The sequence below is a fragment of the Balaenoptera physalus genome (genome assembly GCF_965194825.1).
Source record: "Balaenoptera physalus genome assembly, chromosome: 19".
Classification (NCBI taxonomy): domain Eukaryota; kingdom Metazoa; phylum Chordata; class Mammalia; order Artiodactyla; family Balaenopteridae; genus Balaenoptera; species Balaenoptera physalus.
This window is the reverse complement of record NC_138900.1, coordinates 40923257-40948419: the sequence shown is the minus strand read 5'-3', so window position 1 is coordinate 40948419 and position 25163 is coordinate 40923257. Positions and strand designations below refer to the sequence as shown.

The 25163-nt window shown below is 54.9% G+C and overlaps 1 protein-coding gene across 3 annotated transcripts in view; it reads left to right on the top strand.

Moving 5' to 3' along the window:
• Positions 1-374: 374 nt before the first annotated feature.
• Positions 375-25163, top strand: part of CNGB1 (cyclic nucleotide gated channel subunit beta 1) — a 69082-nt gene continuing 44293 nt past the window's right edge. For all 3 annotated transcript variants that reach the window (XM_082439480.1, XM_082439481.1, XM_082439482.1), the window contains exons 1-13: positions 375-4247; positions 6810-6867; positions 7173-7245; positions 8053-8173; positions 8275-8320; positions 8514-8550; positions 10161-10236; positions 10436-10475; positions 10827-11010; positions 12135-12210; positions 13487-13523; positions 19207-19369; positions 20340-20888. In XM_082439480.1, coding sequence (XP_082295606.1) covers positions 4095-4247; positions 6810-6867; positions 7173-7245; positions 8053-8173; positions 8275-8320; positions 8514-8550; positions 10161-10236; positions 10436-10475; positions 10827-11010; positions 12135-12210; positions 13487-13523; positions 19207-19369; positions 20340-20888 — 1613 coding nt within the window. In that variant the 5' untranslated portion in view covers positions 375-4094. The remainder of the gene's footprint in view (positions 4248-6809; positions 6868-7172; positions 7246-8052; positions 8174-8274; positions 8321-8513; positions 8551-10160; positions 10237-10435; positions 10476-10826; positions 11011-12134; positions 12211-13486; positions 13524-19206; positions 19370-20339; positions 20889-25163) is intronic.

The following is a 25163-nucleotide window of genomic DNA, read 5'->3' as shown; positions in this document are numbered from 1 at the left end:
TGTGCCAGTGTGCTCCAGGCACCATCTCTGGTCCTTCTCTTCTTTACTTTTGATTCAATCAGTCCTGTGGCTTTAAGCATCATCTACAAGCTGAGCTGATGCCTCCAAAATTTCCATCTCCAGTCGTCCACCTCTCCCAGACTCCAGACACCCCCCGCCCCCCAAAACACACCTCTCAACACCTGCTGCACATTTCCACTCAGATGTCTCTCAGACATCTTAACGAAGTAGAGCTCGTGATTTCCCCCCAAAACTCTTCCACACCACAGCCCCAGGCTCCCTCTTTTCAGTAAATGGCACCACCTGCCACCCAGTCGCCTAAGCTGAGCACTCTCAACAGCTCCCTTTTCCCTCCCCTCCCCTTTTCTCTCTCCCGCCACCTGCTGGGTCCAAGCCTCGTCATCTCTGCACTGGCTTCTGTCGGGCTAGAGGCAAGGGAGAGCATCACCAATGACGCTGGCCGTCACTTGCACACCCAGGGAGAGCAGTAGAGCTCACTGTGCTCTCTGGCTGGAGGTGCCATGGGGAGGAGCGCTGATCCCCAGCAGCCTGGCGTATTGACAGAGCACGGCAGAAAGAACATTCTCTCACACCAGTTGCCTGGGGGGGGGTGCATATCAGAGGTTCTGCACAGGAAGGAGAGGACAGGGGTCGTCCAATCACAAACTGGTTTGTTCCACCGCTACCTCCTGACTAGTGCCTTGCTTCCACACCTGCCCACTACAAAACAGCTGCACAGATGGCGTCCGGCCCCTGTTCTAAACCATCATGGGCTTCCATGGGCCATCAGCTAAAACCCAATCTTCCGACCATGACTTACAGGCCCTACCTGATCTGTCCTGGACCTCATCTCGCACCACTCTCCCCTACACCCACTAAGCCCCTGGCGCCCTCTCTGTTCCTCAGGTGCATTCAAGCTCATTCCAGCCTCAGGACCTTTATTCACCCTTGCCTGGAACACCATTCACTCAGATCTTATGTCTCAGCTCAAATATGTCCCTCTTCATAGAGGCACCTATGCCCACTCCCACTCCCCACCACCTCACACATGTCTGCCCTGTGTGTTTCTTTCATGGTACTCAACATATCTGCAATATTTTTAAGGTCATCGTTAATCTTTTTTACTTCTGAATCTTCCATTGGAATGTAAGGTCCGTGAGGGCAGGTCCTATTTCTGTCTTTCTCAATGTGCCAAGGCTGGCAAGCTGCCTGGCACGTAGGCAAGGTCGAGAAATGTTGTAGGTGATCAAGTCAAGTTCCCTGCCCCTTTGCTAAACAGCCCACTGCCCTGCCCCCCACCAGGTCCTGTCACCTCACTGACCCCTTTGTGCTGGGCCTCTGTCCCTCTCCTCCTCTCCCCTGAGATCGCCATCCCCCTCTAGGGTTCGACCTCAGTTCAGGAGGCCGGCTTGGATGCAGTCATCTATCCGTCCTTGGATCCTCCCTAAAGGCCCAGCCCTTCTGGTGGATCCCAAGGCAGTGGGTGCTGAGGCCCTGCCCAAGCTGCAGAAGATTCTGAGACAGAGGGACTCTGCTTGAGTCCCTGCATTGGGGCTGGAGAGCTGGAATGTGCCTCCTGCCACTGCTGACTGAGAGTTGACAGGCCCCTGCTACCTTGAGGAGTCTCCCAGAATCACCTGGGGACTCCAAGCTCTTATCCTCCCACCAGCCACTCTGTGGGTTGGCCAGGGTATGCAGGGAACCAGGTTCCCTGGCAGCTCCTGGTGCCCCAGACCAGGGCCATGTAGGGCTCCTTCCCCGGGGCCGACTCCTGGTGGCCCCTGAGGTTTGCTGCCGGCTCCCTCCGCATCAATCTCTTCTCTTCCACTGCCACCTCCCCACCCTCTTTAGCACCTCCTAATCCTTTGCATACGGGCCGGGCCGGCTGCTGCCAATTAATCCCCTCTGTGTCTGAGAGGCCAGCTGAGAGAGGCAGGAAGAAGGCAATTCCTGGCTGGTGGACGGCATCTGAGCAGGTAACTCAGGGTGAGGTGGCGGCTCGGTGGGACCCCTGATGAGACTCCCTCCATGCTCTCCTCCCATCAAGCCATTTAGACATGGAGAACCCGGCAAGGCTGGAAACCTGAGGCTTCTGTCTTCCCCTGTGAGGCTCAAACCTTAGAGAATATCCAAGGCAGCTTGTGAAATACGGATTCCAGATCCTGCAGAGGGTTTAGAGGGGCCTAGGAATCTGTATCTTCCACAGCTCCCCGGAAGACTCTGAAAGGCTGGTGGTCCGAGCACTGCTGTTTTTCCGGGTACCACTCCCAGGCCCCCCTTCCCGCCTGCACCTCCCTCATCAACGTGGAATCAGCAGCAACAGGGCAAAAAGATGGGAGGGGCCTGCACGTGTTTCTATGCAGGAGGAAATGGCTGGGTCTGGGGGAAGAAGGGAAACTGGGAGTGGGGAAGGCTTCCCTAGTCATTTCCAGAAGGTTCAGAAGCATAAGCCAGCATCGCTGCCTGCTGGGAAATGGCTTGCAGGACTGGCCTGCAGAAGCAGCCGATCCTGGGCAAACGTCAGGACCTCCGGGCTAGATGTGGGACACCTGGAGCCAGGCAGACCTGAGCGTAAACTCAGCTGGGCCACTTACTGGCTGTGTCACTTTGGGCAAGTCTGCTGACCTCTCTGTACCTCCATTTCCTTGGCTATAAAGTGGTGATGAAAACGCTTATTTACTGAGGCTGAGTGGGAGCAGGTGAGGATGAGGTGATCATGGCTTATGGGGCTGCCTGGGCTGGCTGGGGTCGGTGGAATCTGCCATCCTAAACATGCAGTCTTGGGCTCTACCAACCTTGGAAATCAGTGTTTTTACCCCCATACCCAACAAGGAAATGGAAGACCAGAGGTGTCATGTCTGGCCCAAGTCACATTTTTGGCGGCTGAGCCAGGGATCTGACCCCCCACTCAGAGCTGTGTCCTTCAGCACAGCTTCACTTAGGAGAAGCTGGGCTGCTGAGGCCAGAGCAGGGACAGAAGTCAGGGCTGTGAGTAGTAGGGCAGGCAGCATGGCCGGGGCTGCGGGGAGATGGGCACTGGGGCAGGGGTCCTGGGCCCTGTGCCTGCCCTTTGCAGCCTGTGGCCAGGGTCCCTGGCAGACGAGGGACAGAGAATACCTTGGCTGCCCATGGCTGGGGGGAGGGAGGATACACCATGCCGGGCACGGCCTCGGAAGGGCCCTTCAAGGCTGGGAGTTTGCATATATTGACCTGTGTGGCGCCCGCTGGGCCAGGCCATCCTGCAGGGATTTAGTCATAAGGGCAGGGCTGCCCATTCCCTGAAAGTAAATGATGCCAGAAACTGAGCCCGTGTAAGGTAGGGCTGAACTATTGCAGTAAACCATGAAAAAAGGGGCTTGTTATTTTATCTTAAAAATGTCTAAATCATGAAAATAGGTTGATTTTTATCTTATATTAAACAAAAAATATTTTCCATTCATATGCTGCTCATAATGTATTTTTAAAAATTTATAATGGGATTATGCTGAACATGATAGTCTATCATTAGCATTTTGGCTTAACATCCAGTAATAATCACAGCCAACATTTATTAAGCTCTCAGTGTGTGCCAGTCACTGTTCTCATCAGTTTATTTTATCCTCACAATAACCTCCACAAGATAGCTACTATTAACATCCCCATTTTACAGACAAGCAAACTGAGGCATGGAGCATTTAACTGATTTGCTCATGACTGGAGTCCAAAGCGTGTAGATCTTTCCATGTTAGTTCAAATTGACCTACTTAAAAAAATGGCTCCATAATATTCCATTATTGGATATATTATAATTTATTTAATCTGTGCCCCTCTTACAGAAGACCGATTAGGTACTTCCCAGTAACCAGTCTCCTACTGATGGATATTTGGATGTTTTTCATCTTTTGCTCTAACACTGTTGTGACCGACCTCTTTACACACATATGTTTGTGGGCTTGAGTATTTCTATCAGGAAAATACCTGGAGGTATAACTGCAAAAATATTTTTAAAGATGATGAAGGGAAATATATAACTCAGAAAAGGAGCCCATGAATGGTGGGAGCAACTGCGAGCATTCTGGAGAGGCCTAAGGACTCGGTCCCCCACAGGTGTCAGGATGCTGGGCTGGGTCCAGAGGGTGCTGCCTCAGCCCCCAGGGACACCAGTGAAGACCAAGAGAGAGGAGGAGGAGGGGGCAGAACCAGAGCCAGAGTTGGAGCCGGAGCCTGAAACAGCCCCTGAGGAGACTGAGCTAGAGGAAGAGTCCCTGGTAAGAACTGAATGGTGAGGAAGGGCACACTGGCCTCACTGCTCGGAGAATCCCCAGCTCAGGTCAGCTGCCCCCAGCGACCTTCCACAACAGAGAAAATTGGAGCCAGAAGGAAACGTGGCGGTCACCTGGTTCTGTAAACAGCCAGATAGTAAATATTTCAGGCTTTGTAGGTCATGCCATCACTGTTAATTACTCAACTCTGCCACTGTAGTGTGAAAACAGCCATAGACAATACGTAAATAAATGAACGTAGCTGGTTGTGTTCCAATAAAACTTTATTTACAAAAACAAGCAATAGGCTGGATTTGGCCCACTGACCATTGTTTACCAACCTCTAGAGCTACTCAAAGTAGCCAATCCATGAACTGTTTGTTACCAGTCCAGGAGGCGATCAGAAGCTTGCCAGATGTAAATTTACTATATAAGTAAGCACACTGCTTAGTTCAGTTGTATTTGTTTTGCAGTAAGACTTTCTCCATGAGGGAAGCAGTGTGTTGCTATACAATCTGCTGCAAACTGCTTAATCACTGTGGACCAGTAACAGTTTGCAGACTGACACTGGTTCCTGGACCACATTTTGAGCAGCACTGCTCTAGAACTTTCAGTCAAGCACATCAAACTTGCCAGTTCTGGATCCCATTCATTCGGGAACCTGATGACAACCAATTCAGAAACTCAGACAGATTTGATTTTGCTTCTAATTGATGCCAGGCCTGTAGGCAGTGCCGGGAGCACAGTGATGAATAAAGCATTGCCCCTGGGGGTCAGCAGACGAGAACCCAACCAGGTTATTCTTCTAGGAGACAGAGGTGATGAGGGAAGGTGGGGAGCTTCAACAGCATCCTCAGCTTACCCTTCTGGGAGGACCAAAGAAGTGTATCAGACTGGAAACTCTGGGAGCTCAGAGGAGAGAGTCATCTTAATTTTGGAGATTGGAAGCTGGTGGAGGAGTGCTTCCTAGCCCCAGTGGGCTGGGCCAAATGGTAACTGGAGGAGATGAAGAGGTGGGGCCTTCCTGGCAGAGGAAAGGCTATTACTGGGTAATGCAGGGTGTGTTTAGGAAAGAGTGAGCTATCCAGGTATAGGGTTGCTGTGCATATGTGTTTGCATGTGCACACAGGTGTATGTACATACATGTGTGCCTCGTGTTCTTAGTGGTATGTTTGTGTATGCATGTGTATTAGCAAACTGTGTGCCCACAAACACATGCATGCTGATTCACAGGTGTGTGTGCACACATACATGTACGCACATATATGTGTATGTGCACATGCATTCGTGTGCCTGTAGTTCCATGTGCATGTGGGGCATGCTAGTGTGTATAAGTGTGTGAATCTATTCATGTGTGTGCACATGTATGCTCGTTTGCGTATCTGTGCTTGTATGTTTGTATGGATGGACATATTGGTATGTGCCTGCATGTTTGTATATACACATATTTTGTGCACCTGTCCATGTATGCACATCTATGTGTGTATTTGTGTGTTAATACGCGAATGAAATAATGTGTTCATGAGTGCATGTTTGTGTGTCAGTGCAGGTACACGTGTGTATGTGTGTATATGCCTGTTTATGTGACTGAACATATATATGTACATGTGTGTACACACAGATATCTGTGTCTGTGTATATATGCAAATGTATTGTGTGCATATGCATGTTTGTATGTCTGTGTCTGTACACTTGCAGATATTTGCACGTGTGTGCATCTGCATGCATGTACATGTGTATATGCACAAGTGGGCATGTGCCTATATGCACATGTGCGTCTGTTGGGGCATGCACGCACATGCAAATGTATATGCACATGTGCTTTGTGTCTTGCATGTGCACATCTATGTGTGAGCAGATGGACTTATTTTTGTGTCAGCTCGTGTGTATATGCATGTGTGTATACACACGTGTCTGTGTGTCACTTTCTGTATACACATGTGCTTGTGTGTGTCTGTGTATGTGTGTAAAGTATATGAGAGTGAGTGTATTAGTGTATGTGTGCACAAATGTTAGTGTGTCTGTATGCACGTGCATGCTTGTCTGTACCTGCACACATGCGCACACAGCAGCAGAGGTGCAGCTGCAGAGGCAGATGAGAGGCAGAGGGCAGAAGCTGAAGGCCGCCCAGCTACTAGGGGGGAAATGGAAGGTTTGGCGCAGAATGAGAGGGAGCGGCTGGCTGGGGGCTGGCCGAGGGGTGGGCTCTTCCCGCCTCCTCCTCCCCTCAGTTGCCCCAAGGCCTTGTAACTCTCTTCCTCTTTCTTTTCAGGCCACTTGAGTGGGGCAGCTTCCTGGGGGATGTGATAGGCCTGGGGGGGGGGAACTTGGCGGGGGTGGGTGTGGGGGGGTGGGCATGGTGAGGGCCCAGCCCTGGATGAGGGGTCCCTGGGGCTGGGAAGAAGGGAGTGTCCCAGGTGGAAGGTGAGGCCACCAGGATTTACAGAGACCACTGTGAGAATAGAACTGTTTGATCCTGTGGGGGTCGGTTGTGAGATGGATCAGGGGCTGCCCCTGCCTTAGGCTAGTCTCTCTGAGGGTTTACATGGTCCTGTTTGAACCCTCCAGCCACCTGAGGAGGCCTGCGTGGGGAAGGAAGCGGCTGAGGCTGATCCGGGCCCTCAGGGTGAGTGCTGGAAGCCCAGGCTGGCAGGGTGGCTGGAGACGGGGGAAGGGCTGTGTTCTCCACTGCTCGGAGTCTTGCAGCAGCCCACGAGGCTGGCAGACCCATTTCACAGATGAAGAAACTGAGGCTCAGAGAAGCTAAGGGTGGGCTCCTGGGGACCTTTTAGCTGAGCTGAGCTGGAACCTTGGGCTTCTGACTCCCTCAGCGTTCTCCCCTCTCCTCTGCCTCTGACTTGACCTCCCCAGCAGGGTAGAAACAGGTCTCTCTGAGGCTCCAGTTCTAAAGTATGAGGGACTCCTTTCCAGAAACCCAGGAGGCTGCCCCTTCTCCACCCACATCCCTCCAGGCTCAGGTCGCTGTGGTTCCGGAAGCGAACAGGTACTGCACCACCCTCCCCTCTCCTCAGGGCCAGCCCCCCAGCCAAGCTAGGGAGCCATTGAGGGGGTGGGGATGGGCACTGCTCTCAGGTCTACAGTCACGCCCAAGCAAAGGCCCAGAACATCTTAGGAATTGGCTACAGGGAGCCTCAGGCAGAGGAGGGTGTCTCCTGGGCCAAATGGACCATGTGACCAAGAGAAATGGAGCAGGGTGGGGGGTGCGGGGCGTGGGGGGACCAGAGGTTTCTCAGTGCCTGGGTGAAACGCAGGTTTACTGTGGCCAGAGCTTCTGATTTTCCCAGTGAAGACAGAAATCCAGACTTTTCCGTGAAATCTCCCAGATAGCTCAGACATTTTAGACCCTTGGTACTTATCCAAGTAAGCATGTCTGCAGAGGGGGGGGAGGGCTGGCCTCAGATGGTGAGTCTGTGACCCTCATGTTTAGGCTGACTAGCCTCCATCACAAGGAAACACCTCACAGGAAACTCTCAACCCTTTCAGAGCACAAGACATGTGCCGAGTGCAGGAGGGGCCCCCTGGAGCCAGGCTAATGGGGCAGCAGGGTGATACGGTGATGTTTTACTGAGTATCTGATGGCGGTGGGCTTGGAATGGCACCAAGGGTTGGCATCCCTCATTTTCCAGAGAGGGACACGAGGTTCCAGGAGGGAGGTGTTGTGTCTGCAGTGTCACAGTGGGGAGATAGAGGTTTGGGGTTCAAACCAAGTTCTTTAGGATGCTGTGCACTGCCATGCCGACCAGAGAGGGGCTGGGGACATTGAAGGCAGGCCGGTATCTCTGTCTCTCAGTGGTCCCAGCAGCCAGGTGCTGACCTGGCTCAGAAAGGGTGTGGAGAAGGTCGTTCCGCAGCCCGTCCACAGTGGCAGGCCTGCCCAGAGCACCGCTGCTGGCTTGGAGGGTCCAGCTCAGGTACTACCGGGGCCGGGAGCTGAGGCAAGCCGGGTGGGGAAGGGGCGGGAGGAAGGCTGATGGCCCTGGACTCTCTGCCCACGTCTGTCTGTCTGTCCCAGCAGGCAGGAGGACAGATCCTTGGGCACCGCAGCACTGGGGACTCAGGTAAGGCCAGGAAGCAGGATGGCTTAGGGGTGGGCTCAGGGACTGTCGTGTTGGGCCCTGCTCCCTGGGGTGAGTCCACGGGGCCAGAGCTTCTCATCTGACTCGGCCCGGGTTCGAACCTGGGTTTGAGTTGGGCTAACCGGGGAGCTCCGGGCAGGCCTCTTGCTGCTGACCGGCTTCCTTTCTTCTGCAGATGGACACAGTGAGGCCCCCAGGGCCCAAGACAATGGGTGAGTCCCCATCCTTGAGCCCCATCTGTAGTGTGTGTGTGGTGGGCTCAGCATGCCCAGAGCCCAGGGTCCACCACCACCTGTGTGTGACCTTGGACATGCCTCTCATCTCTTCTGGACCTCACTTTTCTCATCCACAAAACCGGAACGATGGGTCCGGTGCTGCTCATGGTGTTTTGTGCTGATTACTGAGAGATCCCCGGGTGGGGGCCACCTTCTGAGGATGGGGAGAAGGCATGGATGAGCTCCTCAGAGATGGGCCTCGAGTAGGTGGGTGCCGCGTGAAGCCCGGAAGCAGGGCCTGGGCTACCGTGGGGGACGTTGGGGTGCCCAGGTTGGTCTCACGGTTGGCAACAGCTTCAGACTTCTCAGAGCTGACCGAGGCGGGTGGCAGGCTGGATGGGAACTGTGGCAAACGGGGGAGCCCATGTCTCTCTCCAGGGAGGGGCCCCACTGAACTCCACTTCCCTCTGCCCTGCAGGAGTGCTGACCCGGTGTGGCCAGATCCTCCAGTTTTTCAAGAGAAGCTAGAAATTTAGGTTTTACATCATCCTTAATTTTTAGATGTTGCCAACTAATTGAAAAGTTTTCAAAAACACTGTGAGCTCCCCCAATAAACCTGAAGCCTCCAGTCTGCTGTCTCTGCTGGAAATTCAGAGTCATGCCTTCATCTCCATTCACCCCACCCATTCATTCCTTCCCTCATTCATTCATTAGACTGTCGGGTCCTTGAGCACGGGGGCTTTTGTCTTAGTCACTGCTGAACGCCCTGGTGCCCAGCACAGTGCCTGCCATACAAAGGGGACTCAGCACAGAAGGGATGAATGAATATATGAATGAATGAATGAATGAATATGTACAATCACACACTCCATTCATTCATCCATTGCTCCAGTTTGCTGTCTATTTCTTTTGTCCCCTGGAGGCTGCCCTGGTCATGGGTCTCCAGGGCCACTCCGCTGACTTGTGAGACCAGTAAAACGATTTAGGATGAAGGCACCCAAAGGACTTGCCAGATTTTTTGGGGGCCGTATCTGGGGGGTGGGTTCCCCTGGGAGCATGGAGCTTCCCTGAAGAGGACAGGGCTGCCTGGAGGTCAGATGGATAGGGGGACCCAACGTTTGTCCCAGGGCCAGCTACATAATTGGTGGGGCCCGGTGCAAAATGAAAACGTAGTACTCCTTTAAAAAAATTATTAAGAGTTTAAGACAGTGATGCTAGAGCATTAAACCAAAAATGGGCCCTTTAAGTATGGGGCCCTGTGTGACCACAGTGCTCACATACCCATGAAGCCAGACCTCTCTGTCCCAGTCACAGGGAGGGCCCTAGGCTGCATTTGGGTCCCCAGGCAGCCCCCGTTCTCATCTGTGCCCAGGAGGCCAAGGCTGGGCCTGTTGTTCCGGAGCCTGGTCCAGCCCTGGGTCAGAATTTTTGGTTGGTGGAAGTCCCCCACCCCGGAGGCCCTTTAAGAGTATCCAGTCCAAGGTCCCCAGTGTGCAGAATGGGAGCTGAGGAAGGGCTGGTCGAGGCCTGGGACCCCAGCAGGTGGTCAGGACAGCGTGGCTGGGCACTCCTTGAGGCCACTCGGCTGACCTCTGGCCCCTCTGCAGGCCCAGGCCCTGGCTGCTCAGGTGGCTTGAGCAGAATCTGGAGAAAATGCTGCCTCAGCCTCCGAAAACCTCCGAGGTAAGTCGAGGAAAAGGAGGAGCAGGCAGCTGACCACCCAGGAAGTGCCTACCTACTCCAGCAGGCTGTCCTCACCCCTGGGACCCACGGAGTGGCTGCAAGAGGGGCAGGGCATTCAGGGGAAGGGTGGGCGGGGCTGGCCGGGGCAGGGAATGCACCTGACCTTCTTTCGTGACGTCACTTCCTGTTTACGACCCAGGGCTGGAGAGATGAGCCTGCAGATGCCGCCTTGGGTCCAGGTACAGGGAGGGGACCTGGGAAGGGGCTGCCTGGGATGGTCACAGACTGGGCTGGGGGTACAACTGGGGCCTGAAGGATGCTTGGGGCGGGGTTCAGGGCTTGCAGGAAGCAGGTTGTTGTGGGAGTCCTAAACCCCCCTCCCAAGTCCAGGCTGGGAAGCCAGTAGCCTGGGACAGCCTTGTGAGGTCCTGAACAAGTCCCTTCCCCTCCCTGCACCTCAGCTCTGTGTCTGTCTGATGATGAGGGGAGTTGGGGTGGTCCCAAGGGGCTCCCCACTCAGTCACGTTGGCACCTTGAATCTGGACTCCATGCCCTAGGGGTTTCATGGAGCCCCACCATGTCATCCTTAGTCTCCTGCCCTCCCTGCTGCATAGAGCCCCCAGGACCCCCTTTGGAAATGGAGCCTGTGCCGCAGGCCCAGGAGAGCCCCTCCCTGCCTGCTCCTGCCCCCCCGAAGCCCGAGGAGGAGCCGACTCCAGAGCCCCAGCCCGGCATCCAGGCCTCCTCCCTGCTGCCCCCACAGGACTCTGCCAGGTGAGCCTCCCAAATGCCGCTCCTCCCACAAGCAGCAGGCTCAGTGCGTGGCCCCAGCCCAACATCCACCAAATGAGTCTTTTAAATTAGAAAAGTAACACATGCACCTGAGAGAAAATTCAAAGGGGTTTGCAGCGCCCTCTCCCCGGGCATTCACATCAGCAGCTTCTCCTGCTTCCACGCGTTTCCTACACGTAGACAAGCTCTGAACACATTTCTCCTTTAAACTCACATACCCGGCAGCAGCAAACTCTAGATACTGTTCCTCATCTCACTTTTTTCACCTAAAAACGTAACTCAGAGGTGGTTTTATGCATAGAGGTCTGCTCCATTCTTTCAACGGCTGCATAGTATGTTATACGGATGTACCAGCTTTTATTTAAGCATTCAGTGGACATTTAGGTTTGTTTCCACTTTTGCTGCAGTTAATAGCCTTGTACAGGCATCATTGCGTTCATGTGCAAGTAAATCGGAGGAAATGGAGTTGTTGGTCCAAGTGATACATGCATTTAAAATCAGGATAGGGACTTCCCTCGTGGTGCAGTGGTTAAGAATCTGCCTGCCAATGCAGGGGACATGGGTTCAAGCCCTGGTCCGGGAGGACCGCACATGCCGCGGAGCAACTAAGTCCGTGCGCCACAACTACTGAGCCTGCGCTCTAGAGCCCTCAAGCCACAACTACTGAAGCTCTTGGCGCCTAGATCCCGTGCTCCACAACAAGAGAAGCCACCGCAATGAGAAGCCCACGCACCGCAACGAAGAGTAGCCCCCGCTCGCCGCGACTAGAGAAAACCCGTGCGCAGCAACAAAGACCCAACGCAACCAAAAATAAATAAATAAATTAATTTTTTTTAAAAAAATGAAAAAAATAAACTAAAATCAGGATAGGTACTGCTAGGTGTTCCCGCCCTGGCAGTGTGTGAGGGGCCTGAAATGCACCTTGGGGGTGGCAGGGAGGGTGGGGGGGACTGAGTTACCTGCTGGGGTCCGCACAGTAGCCAGAGGCTTTCCTGGGGAGGCCAGGGATGGGGCAGTGGTTTTCAGGGCCGGGGGCTTCAGTCCACCTGCGGGCGGGCTTGCTACCTGCCTCGGGAGGGCTCTGACTCTCTCTCTCCCCCTTGCAGGTTGATGGCGTGGCTCCTGCACAGGCTGGAGATGGCCCTACCACAGCCAGTGATCCGTGGGAAGGCTGGGGAGCAGGTCAGTGCTGGGCTGGGGGGAGTGGGGGCCTTGAGTGGTGGATGGAGGCGTCTTGCGAGCTCAGGCAAGGGTGGGATGGTCCCTGGGTCGGGGGGAGGGCACAGAAGGAAGAAGGGAGCCTGCAGCTGGAGCTCAGCCCACCCAGCCCGCCTGTCTGCATGGCTCACACTCATTCCACACACACTCTCTGCTCACTGTGGCCACAGGGCTGAGAAGTGCTGGCCCAGCCCCTCCTGCCAGGTGGGCACAGTCAGTGGGGGAGGTGCTTCCCCGGGGGGGGGTGTTGGCAGAGAGGATGTGGGGTGCAGAGGAGGAGCCTCCCAGGAGCATCAAGGAAGACTTCCTAGTGGAAGCGGCCTGCAAGCTGAGAACTGAAGGGGGAGGAGGAGGAGGAAGAGGGTGGGTGAAAGTGAAGGAGGTGGTGTAGGAAGGGCCCTGCAGGCAGAGGATCAGTATGTGCAAAGGCCCAGAGACAAGAGAGGGCTGGAATGTTCTGGGAAGAAGTGGGGCTCTCAGGAAGCCAGTGGGCCCTGTGTGCATTTCTGACGACCTAGGGCTCCCACATGGGTGGGCGGGGGGAGCAGGGCCTCCCCCACCTCTCCCTCTCCCAGAACCTCCCACCTGGCCCTTCTCTCTTGCGGACAATTGGCCATCTCCATAGAAGCACCTGGAACTGGGGGGCAGGAGGCCTGGATCGCAGTCCCCCTGCAGTAGGAGGTAGACAGGAAGCTTCAGGGTCCCTTCCCCGTGGGCTGAGCCTTCAGGCTCCACGTTCATGACCTCTGTGGGTGGCAGAGGAAGCTCAGCTTTGGAGCTCCCCAACAGGAGGAAAGCAGGGTGTCCAGTGGCAGGAGCGATCAGTGGGTGAAGATGTGCTCACTGAGGGGGGGATCCCTGAGGATGGGGCTGCAGGGGGATGGTGGGGTGCTGGCGGGGAGAGGCCTTCGTGCAGATGGAACTTTGAGACAACACTCCAGGGAAGGATGGGAGAGGTTTTTCATACATAGAGAACCAGAGAGAGGGCATTCCAGGCAGGGGCCCAGCCTGGGCAAAGGAGCTGAGGTGGGACGAGGCAAGTGGTGACCCTGGTGGGGGAGTGACTGGAGGAGCGGGCAACCTCTGAGGCGGGAGGGAAGAAGCAGGACGGGATCTTCTGCGGTGTCCCGGAAGCCGTGAGGAAACCCCCTTGCACCTGCGTGTGCCGGGAGGGCTGATGGAAGCAGGGAGGCCGGTGAGGAGTCCACAGCAGTTTTTTTCTCCTTTTCTCCCCATACAGGAGCCTGACTCCCCTGTGACATGTGACGTGCAGAGCAGTAAGTGACACGTTAGTGGGTCCTCGTGTGTGTCTCCATGGGGGTTGCTTGGTCTGAGCGTGCACGGGTCGTGGGGCAGGCAGAGCCTCTGGACCTGGAGCTGGGAGAGCCTCGTGTTTTGTAGGCCCCGGCCTCGCCAGAGCCCGGCCCAGAGCCCGATGGTGGCCGGCGGCCCCTCCTGGGAGCCGGGGGTGGGTGGATGCACACGTAAGCAGGAGCCTGGCTTGCCTTCCAGCTTCTATCCAGAAAAAGTAATTCTGAGGTCAAGTTGGATGGGCCCCCCCTTCCTGCTAGGAGCCCCTGGTGAGAACTCCCCACAGCCCCCTGGGCCAGTGGGTTTGGCTAAGCAGAGTCCCTGGTTGTGGGGTGAAAGGAGGGAGATGGGCTTTCTCTGGGGGAACTGGACCCCTTGAGCTGGGAGGGCATCCCCTCCCCTGTGGGGTATGTGTGCTGCCTTTTATCCCAGCTCTGCACCAGGACTGGGGCCCAGACTGAGGCCAGGAGGGGAGGGCTAGGGTCCAAAATCTGCTCTTCCTTCATTTCATGGTCTCTGGAAAGGCATGTGGTATATGGGGCATTCATTCATTCATTCATTCATCCATTCATCCATTCATCCATTCACAAATGCTCATGGAGGGCTGCGATGTGCCAGGCCAGTGATGAGCGCTGGAGGTGAGCAGAGCAGAGTTAAGGCCTGGGAGCAGTGGCCCTATTCCACCCTGGACACAGGCCCTTGGACCGTGGGCCTGGAGCGTCCCAGGGCTGCCAGCCCCAGGCCCGCTGGGCCAATGGTGGCCTTTATGAGCACTCTGACATGGGCGGCCACCACAGGCTGGCCAGCTGTGGAGCTCGGGTGTGGGTGTGATGGGGTTTGTATAATCGTGACAGCGTCGTGAAGGGGAGGCTCAGAGCAGGGCTCGCTCAGTCTCAAGCTCGTGGCCACCCTGGAGGGCCCAGCGCGGGCCGCCTATGGCTGTTGGGGAAGGCAGAGGGGCAGAGACGTGTCCAAGGTCACAAAGCAAGTTGTCATGGAGCAGTGACTAGAGTCCCCTGGGCTAAGCAGCTGCTCAACCAGGCCAAGGTTAGAGGAATGGAAAACCTTCCCTGGAACAGAGAGCCACCCACGCGCCCCCTCCTACCAGGGGCCGCTGAGAGCTCTGAGGATGGAGCCCCCAGCCCTCTTACCCTCCTCTCTGCTCCTCTGGAAGGAAGCAGGTCTCAGCCAGCTGTAGCAGGGCCTCGCTGCGTGCCTGGAGCGTGCCGGTCATGAGTGGGCCTGGGGCAGCCATGGGGCGGACTCAGCCCCGGGGCCAGTAACCGAGGTGTGTCAGTTTCCTGGGGCTGCCGTAACAAAGGACCACGAACGGTGCCTTCAAATAGCAGAAGTGTATTCTCTCGTGGTTCAGGAGGCCAGGAGCCTAAAATCAAAGTGTTGGCAGGGTTGTTTCTTTCTGGGGCTCTGAGTGGGAAAACGTGCCAGGCCTCTCTCCTGGCTCTGGTGGCTGCTGGCCATCCTTGGTGCCCCGTGGCATCTAGCTGCCCTCCAATCTCTGCCTTTTCCTCTGTGTCTGCCAAATCTCCCTCTCCTGTCTTCTATAAGGACACCAGTCATTGGATTAGGGCCCAACCTAAATCCAGCATGATCTCATCTTGAGATCTTTAACTAGTGACATCTGCAAAGACCCTACTTCCAAATAAGGTCACACAGGTAACAGAGGATAGGACTGGGATATACGTTTTTTGGGGGACACTATTCAACCCACTACAAGGGTGACCCTGAGGGGTGAGGGGTGAGTATCCCTCCCCCACTCCGTCCCCCAGCTTCCCCATCCTTTCGCTCATTCATTCCCTCCGCCTGTCCACCCCGACACCTACCCTTCTCTCTTCTCCTTTGTTTCAGGGGTGGCAGCAGCTGGAGGCCTCTGAAACAAAAGGGAGGGGAGCCTGGGAGAGTGCAGATGGACAAATGGACAGACGGATGGAAGGAAAGAAGGGTTCCCTGAAGAGAAGACCTGCAGGGGAGGGGGAGGAGGTGGCCATCGACTCCCCTACCCTCCTTGAACCCCCTGCTTCCCGCCCCCAATCCCAGGCAGGGTGAGGGGGAGCCAGTCCCAGAACTGCCTCTCGGAGACCAAGGTTGGCCCCTTTCCACCAGAGCAAGGGGAAGGCCAACCAAGGGCAGCCTGTGGGATTTAGGCTAGACAGCAGGAGGACTTCCCACCAGAGGCTGCGGGAAAGCCCGCGAGGACTGTCTTTGAGAAGACGCTGGCACAGCCCTCAGCATGGTGCCTGGCACACACAGCGCCCCCCTGGGACACAGTTTTTCCCCAAAGAGGATCTCCTTAGGCTTGGCCATGTTCTCTGCCTCAAGGAGTTGGGGACTACCAGTGGACAGCAGCACGTGCTTTAATTGACATTAAAAAGCATACGGTAGCACATCAAACCTGTGATCGCATGACATTATTGCTTCAGATGAGGCTAAAGTGAGTACCTAGGTTTGAGAAGTGGGTGGATTAATATGGCCTGTGGTACTGGAGTTGCTGGAAGGAGTTAGCCGGGGGTCCTGAGCCAGTTGCCCTGGGTCCCAGCTGGCTCCACAGATGTCTTCATTTGGGGCAAGGAGTGGTTTTAAAAATTAGAATTAGTTGTCAACATTTAAAAATCAGGTGGCTTTGCATAGAAAAATCTGGCTTCTCTTGAAAACTGGGAAGATCGAGCTGTAGTGGTCCCGCGCTGTGCTTGTGAGGACAGTCTGAGGGCAGGTGGCACCCTCCGCTTTACCCATATGCACCATCTCCCTGGCTACATAGGCCTTGGAGTTTGAGACCCCTGAGGTCTCAAACTGGCAGAGAGGGGAGGGCAAGCTGGTAGACGTAATAAAATGAACATACGCCTGGAGGTGAGAGTGTACAGGGAGAGAGGTGGGCACTTCAGCTAATCTGGAGCCCAGAGTCCTTGAGGCAGAAGGTAAAACTAGAAGAGTTGGGGCCTGATGTTAGGGGACGAGGCTGTAGGCAATGGGGAGCCATTGAAGGTGGTTGAGCAGGGCAGTGACTTCACAAAGATTACTCTGAGGCTCAGCAAGCATTGGAGGCAGAGAAAGCAATTAACACAAGGGTTCTTGAACTTCAGGCCACATCTGGGGGGAGCTATGAAGGATGTCCCATGCCCAGACCTTTCAATCTGAAGAGCGTGGGAGCCTGATAATCTGCATTTTCAAGAAGCACCCACCTCCCCAGATGATTCTGATGATGGGGTCGTGGCAAGGACCGTGCTCTGAGAAATACCAGTTAGTGAGAAGTTAGTGCTTGGAGGGTCAGATGGGAGAAGATGTGGGTCTGGACCGGGGAGAGGCAGAGGGAGTGGGTATCATGACCCAGGCCTGCCAGGGAGGATGGGGGTTTCGAGTCAAGGCCTGGGCTTTGCCAGCAACCCAGGGACCGGGCGGGGGCCTTGGCCTGGAATCCATGCTCCTGGGTTTCCTGCCTGCTGCTCCTAGAAACAGCAGCTCCCTCCCCATATGGGGCTATTGATCTGCACTGCCGGGGTCAGAACCCTATTCAGCCGCCCTGAGGGCCATCGTAAGCTGGCAGAGAGGATGCCGCGTGGGAGCTGGTGTGCCCGTGAGGGACTCCAGGGTGAAGTTTAAGCCCTGGATGGAGCAGCAGTTTCCATGTGCGTCTGAGCACCTGTGGTGCATCGTAGCCCCATCTGGGACCCGGGTGGACCCTGGAAAAGCCGGGAGAGCTGTGAATCAGATGCCTGCAGAGAGGGCTGGGAGCTCCACGGGAGGGAGGGCCCTGCCCAGGGATTGGTATCCCCTGCCTGCCCTTCCTGGCTGGTACCCTCCGGCACCATCCTCTTCCTTGGCTGTAAAATGGGGACAGGCCTGGCACAAAGGTGAAAGGAGGAAGTGTTTATAAAACGCCTACTCACTAATTAGTACCTAAAAAGAAAGGGTTAACGCAAGGGAAAGCAAGGATGCAAGCAAGGACGGCCTCCAGCGCCCATTATGGAGTGGCCGCCAATGGCAGGGAGGCGCTCCTGGGGCATGTTTGTCACTTGGGATAGCACCAGGGAAATGAGTCAGGGGACCTGGCACCGCTTCCAGCATCCTGTGTGGCCTTGGACAAGTCGCTCATCCTCTCTGGTCGATAAAATGGAGGAGAGTAGTGTTCTTACCCTGCAGGGTTGCAGGGTTGAAAGCTCATGAGCTCACAGGCCAGGGGATATTCTGTCCCCTGGATGGCACCTGGATGTCAGGCAGGAACTTGAACCCTCAGGGGCTGATCAGGATGAAGACACTGCAACATTACTGGGTGGCAACATAGAACGACACATACCTGTGACATGTATGTCCCACCAATGGATTCAGGGCCACAGTTGGAGGATCCCCCCTGGTCAACCCCCAGGGCTGCTTGTAGGGATGGGGGAGCCAGGACCGTAGTTCAGGAAGCATGTGGGAGGCTTCCCTGGAGGGCAGGCAGTAGCCTCCTCTGTGAGGCCATCGGTACCTGGAAGCCAGGAGGCAGGAGTGGGGAGCGAGGTGACTCTTGGAAGGCAGACAGCCCCGTGCCTGGCACGTGGGGTGCACCCCGTAAAAGAAGGTATTAACCTGCATCTCAGCGTGCTCACCTGTAAAATGGGGAATAAGGTATAAAAGAGGGAAAATAAAATGGGGGTAATAGTTATTCCCACTTCAAAAGGTTGATGTGAGGACTGATGGAGTTAGTCCATGTAAATCACTTAGCACAGGGCCTGGCATATAGTAAACGCTCAACAAATGTAGCTGGTGCTGTTATTATTACCATTACTATTATTAATATTATTAGTGTACACCATGAACAATAACTTCCAAAGTCAAAGGATAAGACTTGAGGCTAGCTTCCATTTAAAGTCGCCATTAGTAATTCATGCCTGGCCTGAAGGCCACCAAGACTGCTGGAGCTTTTTGGGAACACCTGCTACCAGGCAATCTCCACCTTTCTCCTGTCTTGTGGGGGGGTCTTAGGCTCCTGATGAGACTCCCCTGCACCCACTTCTGCCAAGGTCACAGCCCCACAGTGTTTTCATTGCCAGGGACCAGGGTACGTGGAGAAATGTTGAAAGTGCGACCACCTCCACGAGAAAGTCAAGTTCCCTTGGAGGTTGGAGCCTCTAGTCCAGGAGGAAGTCTTCCTAGACCCCCAGAAGGAGGTTCTGAGATTATGGGCATGTAGTACGCTGTCACCAGGGGGTGGCATCTAGAGAACAGGTGGTGGGCAAGCTTTGTCTGCATCCCTCGGGACATTCCAGGCCACTGCACCTGGATGTGGCAGGGTGGACTTTGAGCCTGGGTCTCTTGGCATCACCTGCAGTGCTGTGGTGGAAGCATAGTTTCTGCTTCTGCACAAACCTCCAAGAAGGAGGCTCCGGTGAGAAACAAGACTAACTGTAACTGAAGCTCTGTCTCAAGGGGAAAAAGAGAGGGAAAACTAGTGTAGGGAGACAGGATGAGTGATCGTGGGCTTCAGCCCATCGCTTTAGCACTGACCTGGTTGTCAATGGTCCCACTGATAGCGGTGCCCTTTCTGCTGCTTGGCTGAGAGCTGGCGTGTAGCTGGTGGTGACCAAGGCTCCCTGTGTGGTCCCTGGGACTCAGAGGCCCAGGCCCACTCTCCCCCACACCCTGTGTCCCCTGTAGTCACCATCCTCCCGGGAGAGCAAGAGGAGCCCAATCTCATCCTAGAAGATGTTGACCCTCCCTGGGAAGAAGATGAGCATCGGGAGGTCAGCAGCAGCCCACAGGGCGCAGAGGCAGCGCCAGCTGATGAAGAGGAGAGCGAGGTGGTGGAGCAGATGCCCAGGTGGGAGCCAGAGAAAGCCCTGAAAAAAACAGTGCTTGGGAAGATAACAGGCACATGGTACAGGATCCCAAAGGTATAAAAGGGCATAGAGCGAGGACCAAGTCTGCCTCTTCCTCCCTTTCCCTCCCACCAGACGCCCATCCCTCTCCCCACGGGCACAGTGGCTGCCAGCATCTTCTGTACCTTTCCAGGGCCCATCTGAGCATATATGAGCATGGATTCCCTTCATTTTCTGTACAAAAGATAGCATATCACATGCACCGACCTATCTGCACCTTGCTACATTCATTCAACAACGTACCTTAAGATCTTTCCACATTTAGTACGTGGAGATCATCCTCATTTTTTTACAACTGCATAGTATTCCATCATATGGATATGCCAGAATGTATTTAACCTGTCCACTATTGATGACCATTTAGGTTGATTCCAAAATTTTATTATTATAAACAATTCTGCGACAAGCACTCTTGTCCACATTCCTTGCATGTGCATGTGTGTACCCCCTGCAGGACACATTTCCAGAAGGGAGTTGCAAGGTCCTCGGGGAAGGGAATGTGTAGCCGTGGCAGTGATGTCTGGGTCACTCTCCGCAGGGGCTGAACCATCTTAGTTCCCACCTGTGAGCTGGGTGATAGCTGCTCAAGCCAGGAGGCCTCAGGTCCTCAGGCCCATGAGCTACATTGCAAAGATGGGGAAACTGAGGTCCAGGGAGGATCAGGGGCTGACCTAGGGTCAGCACCAGGACAGTTGGGGGCCGGGACCAGCCCCTGATGCACTGAGGGAGCCCTGTTACTAGAGAGAAGCCGGGGCTGCTCAGGCAGGGCTCCCCAGGTAAAGTCTTGGGTGGGAAGTTAAGGTCTGGTCTCGGGGGGGGGTCACAGTCCATCGTACTGAAAATGGGGGTCAGGAGGTGGATTCGGGGTACAGCTACAGGCGACCTCACCTCCTGCCTTTGACCTCAACTCAGGGAGCTGCCTCAGATTCAAGAGGAGAAAGAAGACGAGGAGGAGGAGGACGCAGAGGAGGAGGAAGTTGCAGAGGAGGAGGAGGTCGCAGAGGAGGAGGAGGACGGAAAGGAGGAGGAGGACAGAAAGGAGGAGGAGGTTGCAGAGGAGGACGCAGAGGAGGAGGAGGACGGAAAGGAGGAGGAGGTCGCAGAGGAGGAGGAGGAGGATGCAGAGGAGGAGGAGGATGGAAAGGAAGAGGAGGACGGAAAGGAGGAGGAGGTTGCAGAGGAGGAGGAGGACGAAAAGGAGGAGGACGAAGAGAAAGAGGAGGAGGACGGAAAGGAGGAGGAGGTTGCAGAGGAAGAGATCACAGAGGAGGAGGAGGACGCAGAGGAGGAGGTCGCAGAGGAGGAGGACGAAGAGAAAGAGGAGGAGGACGGAAAGGAGGAAGAGGTCGCAGAGGAGGAGAAGGAGGACCGAAAGGAAGAGGAGGACGCAGAGGAGGAGGAGGAGAACCGAAAGGAGGAGGACGCTGAGGAGGAGGAGGACGAAGAGACGGAGGAGCCTGAGTAAGGACCCGTGCCCCTGGCTGAGGGATGGCCCAGGGAGGGGCTGCCAGGGCTTCTGGGGTGAGGGTGCTTTCTGCCGCTCACGGGAGCTCCTCCCTTTGTTCCGTGCTGTGTGCTGTGCCGCTGGGCGCTGACCAGAAAGGCTGAGGCAGTGCTGGGGGACCCCACTGTGCTCATAATGACCTTGGGATTCACAGTACCTAATACTCAGCGACCACCTCCACGCCACCCACACTCACACATACAGATGTAGAATGCACCTCCACGGGGTGGGGATTTTTGTCTGTTGCCTTCACTGCCATGTCTCCAGAGCCTAGAACAGTGCCTAGCACAGTAGGCACCAAATCAGTGTTGGTTGAATGCATGGAAGGATGCACAGACCCATGCAGTGGGCGCCCAGCTCTCCTGTGTAATTAACAAAGCCAAGGTGCAGAGCTGTCTCTGTCCCTCACACCCTCCCCAACAGTCGGTCCCCAATGGTTGCCTTTGATGCCTCTTAAGGCTGCCCTGGATTCTGCTCTATCGTCCATAATGGTTGATTCTGTATCCACATCCATAAAAATTTCAACATCAGAACACACAAAAGAATTCAGTTACAGTAAGAGCTTAAAAATGGAACTCAGAAACCGCTAAAAGTTATAATCAAACTTGCCAAGAGACTAGATCTTAATTATTCCCACCACTGAAAAGAAATGATAATTAGGTGATGTGATAGAGTGCCCATTATCGCTACAATGGCAACCATATCATAATATACAAGTGTATCAGTCAGCATGTTGTATACCTTATAAAATGTTATATGTCAAATATATTTGAATAATAAGAAAAGAAACCACTAAGAGGGAGATGATTCTGAGCAATGTGGGCTGCACAGAAGGGCAGATGGCTGGATGCCTGAGTGGAGTTAGGGGATGAGAGGCTGGACCAGAGATGTAAAGATGGGCGTCTGATCTCATAGACGGAATGAAAGTGGGGTTGGAGGAGTTGCCCGGGGAGTGAGTGTAGATGGAGGAGAGGCCAAAATGCCAGATCAGAGGTCAGGGAGACGAGGAGGAACCAGAAAGGACCAAGGAGGGGGAGGCGCCCATGGGGGGTGAGGGAATTGAGAAGAGTGTGAGGCCTGGAGGCCCAGTTGGAAAGTGTCTCAAGGAGGAGGAAGTGAACTGCTGCCTTGCGAGCAGCCCGCATGTCCCGGGAAGAGTGACAGTGTAGCTCGTGGAAGTGCTGGGAGATGATCCTTCAGAGGTGGTGGGGCCAGATTGTGAAGGCCTTGAACTTGATTTCCCGGGAGCAATGGGGAGCCATGGAAGGTTTGTGAGCAGGGAAGTGACACAGGCTGGCAGCAGCATTGTGCAGAGACTGAGGCAGGAGGAGCAGCGAGGTGGCTGTTGTACCGCAGATCAGGCCAGATGGTTTAACCTGTCTCCTCGCTCTATCCCCTTGTATTATTCCCTGTCCCTGTCACTCTGCCCTCTGTGGTACCCCCGGCCCGTACACTTCCTCCCTGTCACTCTGCCCTCTGTGGTACCCCCGGCCCGTACACTTCCTCCCTGTCCCTTTGGCCATGGCCTGAGGCGAGGTAGCATCACAAATGTTAGGAGCACAAGCTTTTCTTCTCTCAGCAGAGTGACCTGGGCAAGTGGCTGATGGGCACAGAGCTTCTGCCTCCACATCTCTAAAATGGGGGGAGGGGTTGATAACAGCCCCTCCTGAGTGGTCAGAGGGCTGGCTGTGAGAACAGATGCGGTAGGACCTGGTGTGGAGTAAGCGCTCCATCAAAAGTCACCCATCTTCTCATCCCTACTGAGGGTCACTTTTAGTCCCAGTCAGGAAAGAGTTAAACCATGAGGCCACACAGGATTTGGGGGCTAGAAGCCTGCTTAGTGTCATCTACTTTGGGTCTACGCTTGCCCAGTTCACCTATAATCTTTCCATCCTCAGCAGGAGGCCACACAGCTACTTGATTGCCTCCAATAACAGGGAGCTCACAACCTTTCAAAGGCTGTCCATTCCATCCATATGCACCTCTGACTTAGGAAATTACTTCTTCTGCCAAAACTATGGCTTCTGTAACCCGGTCCTAATTCTACCCTCCAGGTCTCTCCAGAGCCAGGATGCTCTCATTAACAGGTAACTGCCCCTCCCCTAACTGAAGACCTTAGATGCTGCCTGGCTGCATTAGTGCAGTTCTGTTTGCCCCCTGCTTTCACCTGCCTCTGTGTAGAGTGCAGAGATCTGAGCTGTTCTGCCACCAAACCCGTATGCCCAACATATAGGCCTGCAAATCCCTTTATATGTCACAGCTCCTGAGCTAAAACACCACTTGCAATGTGCACACACACAGGCACACGCACTAACTACACATGTGTTTTCTGCACAGTACACACAGACACACACACACATATCTGCACCGCACATACACACCTGCACACAGACACAGCCACACATGCTGGGTTATGTGCACACTTATGTGTAGGCAGGGCACTTACATACACAGCCTGCATACATGCACAAGCAACATACACACGGGCACACGTGTACACACTTGCACATATCCACACTAGACACAAGCACATACATACAGTTACCTACAAACAGTGCAGGCACACACAGGCTCATACAGATGTTCACCCAGAGCTTCAAACTCAGGGCACTTTGGGGCCTGGGGCCCCAGGTAGGGACGAGGGCCCTGTGGTGACAGAGCCAGTGATCCCAGGGCCAAGGCCAGAGGGTGTCAGGCGTGGGACAGGTGGGCTGGGCTGTCACTGGCTGGGGAAGGATGCTTTTGCCAGCTTTGCGGAGGCACAGGGGTTAATGATGACACGCGAGCCCTGGTAACGGGCAGATGGTCGCCTAGCGACCTGGTCTCTGCTGGCAACAACTCAGCTTTTCATAGCAACGGAAGCCTTTTGGTCCCCACCTGGCCTCCCTGGGGGCATTTCCGCGGAGTTCCCCGCACACCCCCTCAATCTGATTAGAAGCAGGAAGGATTGGTGGCTCATCTGCCACCCGAGCCACACTGGCTGCAGAGCTGGCCTCACAGGCTCGGGGCTGGGCTCGGGCTCCCCCAGTTCTCCACTGGCATGCACCGACCTGGGGCTTGGAATGAACGTCATCGCCCCCAGCTGAACTCCTGCACCCCGGGCGTCCTTGTCAGCAAAGACAGCGAGACCCAAGTAGGTGGCTGCTTCTCCCTAAGGGCTCCCCTCCTTCCTTCTTTCGGGGCTGGGGTACCGGGTGAAGAGTCTGCTGAAGGCAACAGTGAGGACTTAACTTGGGGGCACAGCCTGTTTCGTGACTTGGGGGAGGACAGGGCTGGTAAACTCTTGCCAGCTGGCTGCTGCTGCTACTCCCCACACCTTCAACTCGGAGAGCCAGGACCTCTGGGATGCCCACCTCAGCCAGTCTCTCTGATCCTCTACTCGGAAATCCCTGGGACTTGGGAACTTTCCAGAAGTTGATGGCCCACTGCATCTGGGCTGGTCAAGAGGGGGCCTTAGCAGGCACCAGGCATACTGCCAACCAGGGGCAACATGATTTGGGGATACATGGGTCCCCAAACAGCCCCTGGTGGAGCTGACAGGGCCGCTGTAAGGCTTGTTACGTGTCTCGGTAGCTGGAGATGTTTGTGCAAAATGTTCCGCAATCTATGTGGGTGATTCACAGACCTGCAGAAGGCCGCCTCCTCTGGGATTTATAATAATAATGACAAGAACAGTCATAATAACAGCTGTCACCTGATTAGCACTTGTTTTCCGTGCCAGACGTTGTGCTAAGGCTCCTACTGCTAATCCCATTTCACAGATGAGAGAACTGGGGCTCAGAGATAGCAGCCCACACATCCACGGGTGGCCTGCCAGCAAGCGCAGAGCTGGGATTCCGTCCCAGGTCAGGCTGGGCTCCTAAGCGGACACCTGGTACTACAGACAAGGAAAGCTGCTTACCAGTGTTTACAGGTGGAGAATCCAGATGACGCCGGACATGGGGAGGTTTTTTGAGTTTTCCATGAGCTTCTCACTGGCCCTTCTGACCTCATTCAAATAAGCCAGTCTGTACAGTACAGGCTGGATGAGTCCTACCCACTTGACAGATAAGCAAACGCAGGCTTCCCGGGGACTTGCTTTCCAGGCCAGATTCTAGAATGAGCAAGACCCCAGGAAGCCTCTGACTGGGACTGTGGGAAGTTCATTTCCTGGGCCTTTGTGCTCTGAGAACCGAGGAGGCCCCTGCATCTGTTCCAGGGAAGGAGAATCCAGTCTGCCCCTCGCAGCACAA